The sequence below is a fragment of the Hyla sarda genome, chromosome 5 (genome assembly GCF_029499605.1).
Source record: "Hyla sarda isolate aHylSar1 chromosome 5, aHylSar1.hap1, whole genome shotgun sequence".
In the NCBI taxonomy this organism is placed as follows: Eukaryota; Metazoa; Chordata; class Amphibia; order Anura; family Hylidae; genus Hyla; species Hyla sarda.
In genome coordinates this window covers 182,073,554-182,086,569 of record NC_079193.1, presented here as the reverse complement: position 1 = coordinate 182,086,569, position 13,016 = coordinate 182,073,554, and the positions used below count along the sequence as shown (strand labels likewise).

General features: G+C 40.6%; 1 protein-coding gene across 2 annotated transcripts in view; it reads right to left on the bottom strand.

The window, feature by feature from the left end:
- ADAMTS16 (ADAM metallopeptidase with thrombospondin type 1 motif 16) overlaps nucleotides 1-13,016 on the bottom strand; it is a 263,619-nt gene that overhangs the window by 174,778 nt on the left and 75,825 nt on the right. For both annotated transcript variants that reach the window (XM_056520819.1, XM_056520820.1), the window contains 2 exons: nucleotides 10,276-10,381; nucleotides 9,424-9,561 (listed from right to left, as the gene is read on the bottom strand). In XM_056520819.1, coding sequence (XP_056376794.1) covers nucleotides 9,424-9,561; nucleotides 10,276-10,381 — 244 coding nt within the window. The remainder of the gene's footprint in view (nucleotides 1-9,423; nucleotides 9,562-10,275; nucleotides 10,382-13,016) is intronic.

The window sequence follows — 13,016 nt, the reverse complement described above, 5'->3', positions numbered from 1 at the left end:
CGGAAGTATTTGTGGACTCAATGGTAATGAAGGAATACAAAATTGTCCATCACATCAACTGTAAAACTACAGGAGTGATTTATTACGCTACTTGCTTGTGTGGCTTAATCTATGTGGGGATGACTTCTAGGGAGTTGAGAGTTCGAGCTCAGGAACATATTCGAGATATAAAAGCAGCACAGAGTATTGAATTAACGGATAAGGAAGGCATATCAATATTGAAACCCATCGCAAGACATTTTAGAATATCTCATGACTGTCAATGGCAAAATCTCAGATTCAGAGGAATTGATTGTGTACACTTGGGAATTCGTGGAGGAGACATTATGCGAGCATTGGGACAGAAGGAATGTAAGTGGATTATTAAGTTAAAAACATCATCACCCTGGGGACTTAAAGGGGTACTCCGGTGAAAACCTTTTTTCTTTTAAATCAACTGGTGGCAGAAAGTTAAACATATTTGTAAATTCCTTCTATTAAAAAATCTTAATCCTTCCTGTACTTTTTAGCTGCTGAATACTACAGAGGAAATTATTTTCTTTTTGGAATGCTCTCTGATGACATCACAAGCACAGTTCTCTCTGCTGACGTTATTATAATAATAATAACGCTTTATTTATTGTTGTCCTTGTTGGGATTTGAACCCAAGGCAGCAGTGCTAACCACTGAGCCACCATGCTGCCCTTAGCATACATCTGCTATGCACGGTTGCTAAAATGGACAGAGAATATCAGCAGAGAGCACTGTGTTCGTGATGTCATCAGTGTTCCAAAAAGAAAAGAATTTCCTCTGTAGCATTCAGCAGCTAATAAGTACTGAAAGGATTAAGATTTTTTAATAGAAGTAATTTACAAATATGTTTAACTTTCTGCCACCAGTTGATTTAAAAGAAAAAAAGGTTTTCACCAGAGTACCCCTTTAATGAGAACACTAGTTTCTCATGTTTCTTGTAAACTCATTGCTTCTTGATTTTATATTTATTTTTAGTCAATATGGGGGGCATCTTTATTATGTCGTTTATGTGTGGGACATAGCTTTATAATATTTTTGATTATGTAATTATTAATGTTGTTGTTTTTTATTATCTTTATTATTTTTTAGTTTTGCATGTCTTGGGATGCATGCAGTTCTCACCGCCTTGGCCGATTTTCTGATCTGGACTCTTCTTCAGGGATCATCTTTTAATCGTTATACCGGTATGTTAAATTTACTTTTTTTATTCAAGATATCTTTATCTTCTCTCCTTTTTCACCACATTCTTTCACATTTTTCATTAATTATCATTCAGTCACTCACATTTTTAATTTTCTGTCATATGTTTAATGATTTATTTATGTATTTGTTCACACTCGCACATTATTTACAGTATTATTAATTATTTTTATTCATTCATAGTGGCATCATATATATGTATTACCGTATATACTCGAGTATAAGCCGAGTTTTTCAGCACGATTTTTCGTGCTGAAAACACCCCCCTCGGCTTATACTCGAGTGAACTCCCCCACCCGCAGTGGTCTTCAACCTGCGGACTTCCAGAGGTTTCAAAACTACAACTCCCAGCAAGCCAGGGCAGCCATCGACTGTCCGGGCTTGCTGGGAGTTGTAGTTTTGAAACCTCCGGAGGTCCGCAGGTTGAAGACCACTGCGGCCTTCAACATCATCCAGCCCCCTCTCACCCCCTTTAGTTCTGAGTACTCACCTCCGCTCGGCGCTGGTCCGGTCCTGCAGGGCTGTCCGGTGAGGAGGTCGTCCGGTGGGATAGTGGTTCCGGGCTGCTATCTTCACCGGGGAGGCCTCTTCTAAGCGCTTCGGGCCCGGCCTCAGAATAGTCACGTTGCCTTGACAACGACGCAGATACGTCGTTGTCAAGGCAACGGCTCTATTCCGGGCCGGAAGCGCGGAGAAGAGGCGCCCCCGGTGAAGATAGCAGCCCGGAACCACTATCCCACCGGACGACCTCCTCACCGGACAGCCCTGCAGGACCGGACCAGCGCCGAGCGGAGGTGAGTACTCAGAACTAAAGGGGGTGAGAGGGGGCTGGATGATGTTGAAGGCCGCAGTGGTCTTCAACCTGCGGACCTCCGGAGGTTTCAAAACTACAACTCCCAGCAAGCCCGGACAGCCGATGGCTGCCCGGGCTTGCTGGGAGTTGTAGTTTTGAAACCTCTGGAGGTCCGCATGTTGAAGGCCGCAGTGGTCTTCAACCTGCGGACCTCCGGAGGTTTCAAAACTACAACTCCCAGCAAGCCCGGACAGCCGATGGCTGCCCGGGCTTGCTGGGAGTTGTAGTTTTGAAACCTCTGGAGGTCCGCAGGTTGAAGACCACTGAGGGCGAATGATGAGAAGAGGATGATGAAGGGGGGGGGGGTGTGGGGATGATGAAGGGGGGTGGGGATGATGAAGGGGGGGGGTGTGGGATGATTACAAGGGGATGATGAAGGGGGGATGTGTGGGATGATAAGGGGATGTGTGGGATGATGACAAGGGGATGATGAAGGGGGGATGTGTGGGATGATGACAAGGGGATGATGAAGGGGGGATGTGTGGGATGATAAGGGGATGTGTGGGATGATGACAAGGGGATGATGAAGGGGGGATGTGTGGGATGATAAGGGGATGTGTGGGATGATGACAAGGGGATGATGAAGGGGGGATGTGTGGGATGATAAGGGGATGTGTGGGATGATGACAAGGGGATGATGAAGGGGGGATGTGTGGGATAAGGGGATGTGTGGGATGATGACAAGGGGATGATGAAGGGGGGATGTGTGGGATGATGACAAGGGGATGATGAAGGGGGGATGTGTGGGATGATGACAAGGGGATGATGAAGGGGGGATGTGTGGGATGATAAGGGGATGTGTGGGATGATGACAAGGGGATGATGAGGATGTTAATGACGGGTCTGGATGATGACAGGGGGGGATGAGGTATTTCCCACCCTAGGCTTATACTCGAGTCAATAACTTTTCCTGGGATTTTGGGTTGAAATTAGGGGTCTCGGCTTATACTCGGGTCGGCTTATACTCGAGTATATACGGTAGTCATTAATGATAGTATTTATTCATTCATTATATTCATTTAGAGTATCACCTTATATTCTTATTTATTAATTATGTCATCATGTGGATGGATATTTATTACATTTATATATTATATCACATATTACACACATCTTTTTTCACTTTTCACAATATTATCACTTTCAGCACATTTATTCATTACATAAACACACTTTCCTTATTATTCATTCACACATACCTATTCTTCTTTTCATGGGTTGAATCACATTTGTAGTGTTTCATTTTGTTTCACACTTGCTGTGCAGTATTTATTATTGTGACCCATGTTCACATACACTGATTTTGTTATATCTTCCCCATACTACATCACTCACTCACCTCCCAATCACACATATTCACTTTAAACTCTCCCATACATATTTAGGTGTTTATTTTATGTGTTAATGTTTATCCCTGTTTTGTACTCAGATCCTGGCAATTGCCAGTATTGTACATGGCCGAGTGATGCTGAGCGCTTGCCGTCGCTGTTCGCGGCTGAATGGGGAAGTCGACGGACGGGTCCCGGCGGCGTGTGCTGGGGCTGCGTGGACACGGAAGCGCCACATATCTATGGCGCCTCCATGAAGGTTAGACATTGGCCAAACCTTAATTAAAAGCATTATAAATGCTCCCACATGTCTCCCACCTCATTACTCCTAGAGGAAACTTGATGAAACCCGTTGGAGTGTGAGGTGGGGGGAAATCATGGAGTATACTCTGCGCACCTCAGACTGATTGGTATGGTATATTGGAACAGTGTTATATGCTATGATATGATACCTTGCACCTTGCCCTGCACCTTAGGTTGCAAATGTGCACATGCACTGGTCACTTTATTATAGTTGCAGTGATCATAATCACTTATAGAACCCCCTTTCCTTTTTTGCACATAAGGAATAGTACTATAATATTCTTTGATATGGGCATAGTGCAATATTGATGAACATATATCCTTATATATTTTTTTGTTAGTCATATACCTATGTGAGTGCGAATATATTTATACTTTTTCATATCATCATCTTTTGTCCAGGATGTTCCCCCCATCTACTTGATTTTTTAATATTGTCTTATGTCATGTGTATATGTTTTTTAAGGGAGGATGGGTATATCCATTGTTTGTTATATGAATTTGTGTGTATAAATAAAGCATAACATTTATTAATTATCAATTTGTGACATTTGTTTATTTAATTTGGGCAGATGCCTTTGTAGGTTTATTGTATTGGTGGCGATTTGCCGTTCTTTTGGGGGGTTACTGTTTGAACCCTTTACATATATTGGTCCTTTTTTTGTAGGTTATATATACAATTTTCATTTTTGTAGTGGACAAAGAAAAAGACCTTTGGAAGACGCTGCTTGTTCCAAACTGGATGTAATAAACCAAAGCCAGAGATGCCAGAGATGCAGGTAAACAAAATACTGGACGGTTTATTATAAATGCACATAAAACAATAAAAAGAAGATTACATGTTTCAGGGAAGCCACCCCCTTCTTCAGATCAGTGTACATACAGTGTATACAATCAGGCTTTAAATATGCACAAAAAGGGCGCCAAACACTAAAGTGGGAGGGGCCATATTGACACATATCACATGTTACAATAAACAACATAGTTACAATAGGATAATAAAAATTGCATTAAAGATAAAAATACAAATGATCATAAATTGAAATAGACAGAAACGGGCATGACATCTTAATAATCATATGGGTTGCAGTTAAAAACGAAATGTAAATAGCAAACCAGCGGTGATAACATCCGAACTGCTGTTAAAAATATCCACAGTGCAGATGCAAATAGTGATGATGTCATGGGTGGCAGCGAACTGTGTACTGCTGCGCTTTGGATGGTGTTTAATTATTTTGAGTTCTTGGGTCAACTTTACATGCAGCATACTGGTACTGCAATGGGGTTCAGAGTGGCCCCTAGCTTTGCAAATCTCTTTATGGGGCTATTTTGCAAAAAGTATTCGTATATATAAACATAATCTCTTTTCCAATTGTATTTATTATTGTCACTATATTGATAATAGTGTTGCTCGCGAAAATTCGCAATTCGAATATTATTCGCGAATATCGCATATTCGCGAATTCGCGAATTTCGCGAATATAGCGCTATATATTCGTAATTACGAATATTCTTTTTTTTTTTTTTTTTTTTTCTTCACAGTACACATCACAGTGATCATCCCTCTCTGCTTTCAGCTTGTGTGGTGTAAAGAAGGCTCTAATACTACTGTGTGAGACTGGCGTGCTAAAATTTGCATATGCAAAAATTAGCATATGCAAATTTTTGCATATGCAAATTTTTGCATATGCTAATTTTGTATACGTCAATATTCACATATGTTAATTTTCGCATACGCGAATATCCGCATATGCGAAAATAAAACGAGAATATAACGAATATGCGAATATTCGCGAATATATGACGAATATTCGTCCATATATTCGCGAATATTCGCGAATTCGAATATGGCCTATGCCGCTCAACACTAATTGATAATATCTTCATTGTCTGGAAAGGTGACAGGACTAGTTTGGACAAAATCCTCACACACCTCAACCCCAACAACTGTTCTCTACAGTTTACTCAGACAGTTTACACCAACACTGCAGAATTTTTGGACGTTCTAGTGTCCCATGATAATGATTCCCTCTACACTAAATGCAGTTCAAACCGGTTGACAGTAACAGTTATTTAAACTTTGACAGTGGCCATTACAAAAAATGGTTATGTAACGTACCTTTTGGTCAATTGAAAAGGATTAGGAGGAACTGTACCAGAGAGGGGGACTGTTTCTCTCAAAGTAACATACTGAAGGCTCGTTTTAAAGCCAAGGGCTATCCCCGTCCTCTGGTGCAGTCCTCCTACACCAGAGCCCTTTCCCTTAACCAGAATGCATGTTTACTTACCAGAACTGAGCAACTCGTTTCAAGTACCACTGATCGCTCAGTCAATTTCATCACCATTTTCAGTAGGAAACACAAAGATATCAGAAATATACTGACCAAACATTGGTCGATCCTACTAAAAGATCCCAACCTCAGCAGTATTCTTCCGTCTAAACCTCCCATCACATTTCGTAGAGCTCGCACCTGTCGCAATTTAGTAGCTCAGAACAATCTCAGGTCTAAATCAAAAGTCAATCCCTCCAACTTCCTAAGCACTACAGGGAGCTTCCAATGTGGTTTACCACAATGTAAATGCTGTCCAGTCATCACACAGAAATGTAAGAAATTTTCCTCCACTGTTACCGGAGAGACTTTCCCTATCAAGTCATTTCTCAACTGCGGGTCACAATAAATAATTTATTTGCTCCAATGTCCATGCTACCTACAATATGTTGGTTGGACCATATGTTGTTTCAGGGAATGCCTGAATAAACACTGCAGAAACACAGCACATGGCTTCCTACTACAGTGTGTCTCACGGCACATGACAGAGCACCACAATGGAGATTTTAATTCCATTCGGGCCACTTCCATTGAGCAGGTCAACAAAGATGTGAACCAGAGGTATAATACACTAAGAAGAAGGGAAAACTTCTGGATTCACACTCTCCGCACTCTGTTCCCTAGGGGTTTAAATGAAATGATATAATGTAACCTGTAAATCTGTGCATTTAACTTACTGTCAGCATCCACTTATGCTACGCCCTGCTATCTGTGTTCTGCTCTATACTAGATAATGAGTGTACCACACTTTGATTTTCTGGTACGTACATCCCTGCATATATGTAAGTGTTTAATTATGCATTCTCTGTATATATATATCTTATATTATTGTATTCATTATAATCAGGATTGTATTAGATCCTCTTATGGTATGCACTTATATACTTACCCTCCCCCCCCCCTCATTAATTGTATTTCTGTATACAATTGTGGTTTTTCTTTCAAGACTTGTACATCGTTTGTACTTACTGATCCTCCATTTTTTATTCACCACTATACTTGCTCTATATTGCCTGCATATTTATTGATCTGATCCACTCATAATCCTCCACGTAATGTATTTGCCTCCTGCACAGCTACCTAACTGTCAATACTACTGTAAAGCAGTGCAGACATCGGTATCAGTGAGTAACAGCACCGCCCGATGATCATAGTGGCCGGTACCGGCACTGTGAGACGGCGCTGAACTCGTTGACAGGTCACACTGTTCCTGCCTGGGTCTCAGACTCCCTGATTGGACCACTGCTGTCACGTGACGATCGTTCCTTAGCCACGCATCCGTGACTACAGCTTGCCGTGCTCGGGAACACCATCCAAAGCGCAGCAATACACAGTTCACTGCCGCCCCTGACGTCATCACTATTTACATCTGTGCTCCAGTTGTTTTTAACAGCAGTCCGGATGTTGCCACCACTGGTTTACTATTTACATTCCGTTTTTTACTGCGACCCATATGATTATTAAGTTGTCATGCCTATTTCTGTCTATTTAATTTGTATTTTTATATTTAATGTCATATCTTTATTATCCTAACATTGTGATATGTCTCAATGTGGCCCCTCCCACTTTAGTGCTTGGTGTCTTTTTTGTGCATATTTAAAGCCTGATTGTATGCACTGTATGTACACTGTTCTGAAGAAGGGGGTAGCTCCCCAAAAAATGCGTAATCTTTTTATTGTTTAATGCATTTATAATAAACCATCCAGTGTTTAGTTTACCTGCATCTCTGGCTTTGGTTTATTACATCCAATTTGGAACCAGCAGCGCCTTCACAAGGTCTTTTCTTTGTCCACTACAAGTCTTCATCCAGGACTGGTTCTCTCTGTCCTGTGACCTCAGGCTTAGCAGCGGTTCCGGCTATATTGTAACCCCTTCTGTGGGTTGATACGCAAGTTTTTACTTGCTCCCAGGTGAGCAGCCACTACCTAGGGGTAATACACCCCAGTTCTGTTCCTTCTCATTTCCATACGGTATCACACAAGGCACCCCCTCCAGTTTCTCCTTTTTTTTTCTTATGCCAATAAATTTTCATTTTTGCACTTTCGTTTTTTCCTCCTTCCCTTTTAAAAATCATAACTCTTTCAATTTTGTACTTACAGACCCAAATAAAGGCTTGTTTTTTGAGTCACCAATTGTACTTTGTAATGACATCAATTATTTCATAACAATCTGCGGCGAAACAAAAAAAAACTATTTGTGTGGTGAAATTTTAGAAAATGCAATTTTTTTTAACTTTTGGGGGCTTCCATTTCTACGCAGTGCACTTTTTGGTCAAAATTACACCTTATCTTTATTCTGTAAATCAATGACAAGGATACCCAATTCATGTAGGTTTTATTTTATTTAAAAAAATTACTACTACATGTTCATGGCTATATGAAAGCTAATTTTTTGCGCTGTGATCTGTAGTGTTTATCGGTACCATTTTTGTTTTGATAGGATTTTTTGATCGCTTTTCATTAATTTTTTAAGGTATATGAAGTGACCAAAAATGCACAATTTTGGACTTTGGTATTTTTTTACGTGTACGTCATCAACTATGTGGTTTAACTAACCTTATATTTTGATCATTCTGACATTTATGCAAACGGCGATACCACATAGGTTTATGTTTATTTTTGATTACATAATTTTAATATAAAAATGGAAAAGGGGGGGGGGCTTCAAACTTTTATAAGGGGTGGGGCTTATTCAGCTCCGCTGAGCTAACCGGCATGTTAACCCAGCATTTTAAATGCCGCAATCAACTTTGATCTAAATGGTAATGCCGGGCATTAACCCTAGGTCCTGGCTGCTGATAGCAGTTGGGACCCACCGGGGTTGAAGCATCACCAGCTCGTGAGCACGCTTCAAACACCGGTAACGGGGACAGGATACGGGGATAGTTACGCTATGCGTCCTTAAGTACCAGGACGCAAGGGAATTCCCAAAAGCCCTGTGTCCTGAAAGGGTTAAAGAACAGTGGTATGAACCATCAACTAATGAATGATTGTTTCACAGATGCAGCCATACACATTTTAGTTCATATTGGCCATTAAAGTTGTTAAGCCTGGTCATAGATGATCATTGACATTGGGTGAAGGATGAACAATCTTTCTGAGAATGTTCTGTGAATATTGTCTTGCAAACAATTGTTAATGAACAAACAATTCTTGTCAAAGAATACTCTTCCTTCCTGAAAATTTTCAATACAGACAAATTCTTTGCAGTCTGTAACAGTATGTCATTGGTTGTCTAAAAATTATTTTTCATTGGTACACTTTACCCAACAAATGACTGTTTTGGTTACAATCTTTTACTTTCACCAACTTTAATCAAAGATAAATGGGTACCAAAAGTACATAAGATGACAATACTGCAAGAAGGAACATACTACAATATAATAAAACTACAATACCTTAAAAATTTATACAAATACTGTCTGCTGCAGGCAGACCAAGAGAAGACCCCATTATGTCCTGCTAAGGTTGGGGACATTATGTTGCCTTCAGACTTCTTACATATATTCCCCTCTCCATCGTGGATCATACCAAAACTGAAAACAAATGTAAAGATTAAATAATTACTGTATTTTAATCGACTTTATATGTTTGCAATTATGTTATTGTGTAAATAAGAATATACAGTATATCACATTTTCTGTTATAGCTGAGTGGCACAGAGAGAATAGTGGTAATTTATTCCCATATGTATCCATCAGGTAAGAAATGGCATTCTAATACCAAGGGTGAACTCCAGCATAACTTTCAAATGGCTGGAGATATTTAGATGAAACTTAGAACACATTTTACTTATATATCATCTAAGAAAATAATACATTTTAATTAACCCTAACCCATTCCCTTATGCAAGGGTTTGGGGCTTTTATCTAAAGTCCCATGCAAGTCTATGTTACTCTTGGGCTGCAGAGATTACCCAGGACTTTTAAACATCCTGCTGACTATCCATCCGACAGGCAGCTACACAGAATAGTTAGTGTGGGGGATGGTATTAGAGGTCAGTATTTAAGGACAATATATGAGGTTGGGATATGAGAATGAGATATGAGGACAGGATATGATGTTGAGATATGGGGAAGGTATATAAGGATATGAGGACAGGGTATGAGGACAGGATATGAGGACAAGAGCATCATTGTTGCTTTTCTTCTCCCGCAAGATTTAGGTAGGCAGATCTGGCAATGCCAGGCATATAGCTAGTTTTTCTATATAACAGAAATGCAGAAGAAAAAAATGAAAGCAGAGCTTACTTGTGACCTGACTCATGAGCGATGGTAAATGCCAGTCCTAGCCCAGTGTCCTCATTGATAGTACAGCTACGATATTTACTGCACATACCATTAATTGGAGCAAACCCTGTAAGACAAAAATAAATAAATACATAGAAATTCTATTTATTATGATATCTATCTATCTATCTAGAGTGGGGCAAAAAAATATTTAGTCAGATAAAAAAAATCCATAAAATCACATTGTCTGATTTTTAAAGAATTTATTTCCAAATTATGGTGGAAAATAAGGATTTGGTAAATAACAAAAGTTTATCTCAATACTTTGTTATATACCATTTTTTGGCAATGACAGAGGTCAAATGTTTTCTGTAAGTCTTCACAAAGTTTTCATATACTGTTGCTGGTATTTTGGGCCATTCCTCCATGCAGATCTCCTCTAGAGCAGTGATGTTTTGGGGCTGTCGCTGGGCACAACAGACTTTCAACTTCCTCCAAAGGTTTTCTATGGGGTTGAGATCTGGAGACTGGCTAGGCGACTCCAGGACCTTGAAATGCTTCACACAAAGCCACTTCTTCATTTCCCGGGTGGTGTGTTTGGGATCCAGCCACGTTTCATCTTCAAAGCCCTTGCTTATGGAAGGAGGTTTTTACTCAAAATCTCCCGATACATGGCCCCTTTCATTCTTTCCTTTACATGGATCAGTTGTCCATGTCCCTTAGCAGAAAAACAGCCCCAAAGAATGATGTTTCCACCCCCATGCTTCACAGTAGGTCTGGTGTTCTTTGGATGAAACTCTGCATTCTTTCTCCTCCAAACACGACGAGTGGAGTTTTTACAACACTTTCTACTTTGATTTTATCTGACCATATGACATTCTTCCAATCCTCTTCTGGATCATCCAAATACTCTCTAGCAGACTTCAGATGGGCCCAGACATGTACTGGCTTAAGCAGGAGGACACGTCTGGCACTGCATGATTTGAGTCCCTGGTGGCGTAGTGTATTAATGATGGTAGCCTTTGTTACTTTGGTCCCAGCTCTTTGCAGATTATTCACTAGGTCCCCATGTGTGGTTCTGGGATTTTTGCTCACTGTTCTTGTGATCATTTTGACACCACGGGGTGAGATCTTGCATGGAGCATCAGATCGAGGGTGATTATCAGTGGTCTTGTATGTCTTCCATTTTCTAATAATTTCTCCCACAGTTGATTTCTTCACACTGAGCTGCTTGCCTATTGCAGATTCAGTCTTCCCAGCCTGGTGCAGGTCTACAATATTGTTTCTGGTGTTCTTCGACGGCTCTTTGGTCTTGGCCATAGTGGAGTTTGGAGTGTGAATGTTTGAGGTTGTGGACAGGTGTCTTTTATACTGATAACAAGTTCAAACAGGTGCCAGTAATACAGGTAACGAGTGGAGGACAGATGAGACACTTAAAGAAGAATTTACATGTCTGTGAGAGCCAGAAATCTTGCTTGTTTGTAGCTGACCAAATACTTACTTCCCACCATAATTTGCAAATAAATTCTTTAAAGATCAGACAATGTGATTTTATGGATTGTTTTTCTCTCATTATGTCTCTCATAGTTGAAGTAAACCTATAATGAAAATACAGGCCTCTCACATCTTTTTAAGTGAGAGAACTTGCACAATTGGTGGCTGACTAAATATTTATTTGCCCCACTGTATCTATCTATCTATATCACAAGTCAAAAAAACAGGAGGAAAACAGCACTATCCAATCCAAAGAAATCATGCAGTGGTGCACGCAGAGACCAGACCTTGGTCAGAGGCCCATGTAGAGATAGAAGGAATATCCGCAGCACACACGTATTGGTGAAAAAATCAAATGGTGATTTATTCCATCATAAGCTTGAAAAAGACCAGGAGAGCTGGTTGAAACATTGTTCTTTACACTCATGTTTTTCTGATGGAATAAACCACCGTTTGATTTTTTCACCAATACGTGTGTGCTGCGGATATTCCTTCTATATCACAAGTCAAATAGTCGCTGCAGCACTCCAGTTAGGTGTAACAAAATGAATAGCTTTATCCCATTTAAAGAGTACCTGTCACCAAATAAAACTTTTAATATAATGTTCGTTGTGCAATTAGCAGACACTTTCCCATTCACTTGCTTTTATAGGAGTGCTCTAGGATGTAAAAATTGTGTTTCAGACTGCCAGCAGTAAAAAAAATAAAGGGTACATACCTGCAGCCAATCCCCAAGAGCCTCCGGTACCCATTTCGGCCTCTGCTGTGATCTTCTTCCTGGTTGCTGGTGGTCCGTGACTCATACTGCATACAGCCAATTACCGGCTGCAGCAAAGTCCTGCCTCGGCCGGCAATAGTCTGAGCGGCAGTGTGAAATTTTTTCGGCCCCGTCACTGGTCTTCTTCCTGGTGCTGGGACTGAAAATATCACACTGCCGTTTAGCTTTTCGCCTATCGCTGTGTGACTCACCGACCACCGGTAACAAGGAAGAGGATCGTGGAGGAGGCCAAAACAGTTTACCGGAGGCACCAGGGGAGTGGCGGCAGGTAAGTATCCCATTATGCCTTTTTACTGCCGACAATCTGAAACACAATTTTTACATCCCGGAGTACTCCTTTAAAATAATCAACATAAATATGTTTAAAATGTAATGGAAAAAAGACCCACTAGGTGGCTCTGTTCTGTTCCCACCCACAATTAATACAGCGAGCTTGGTCTCCTCCCAGCCTGGCAGGAGACCGAACACAGTAAGTGTTTCTTTGCACGGA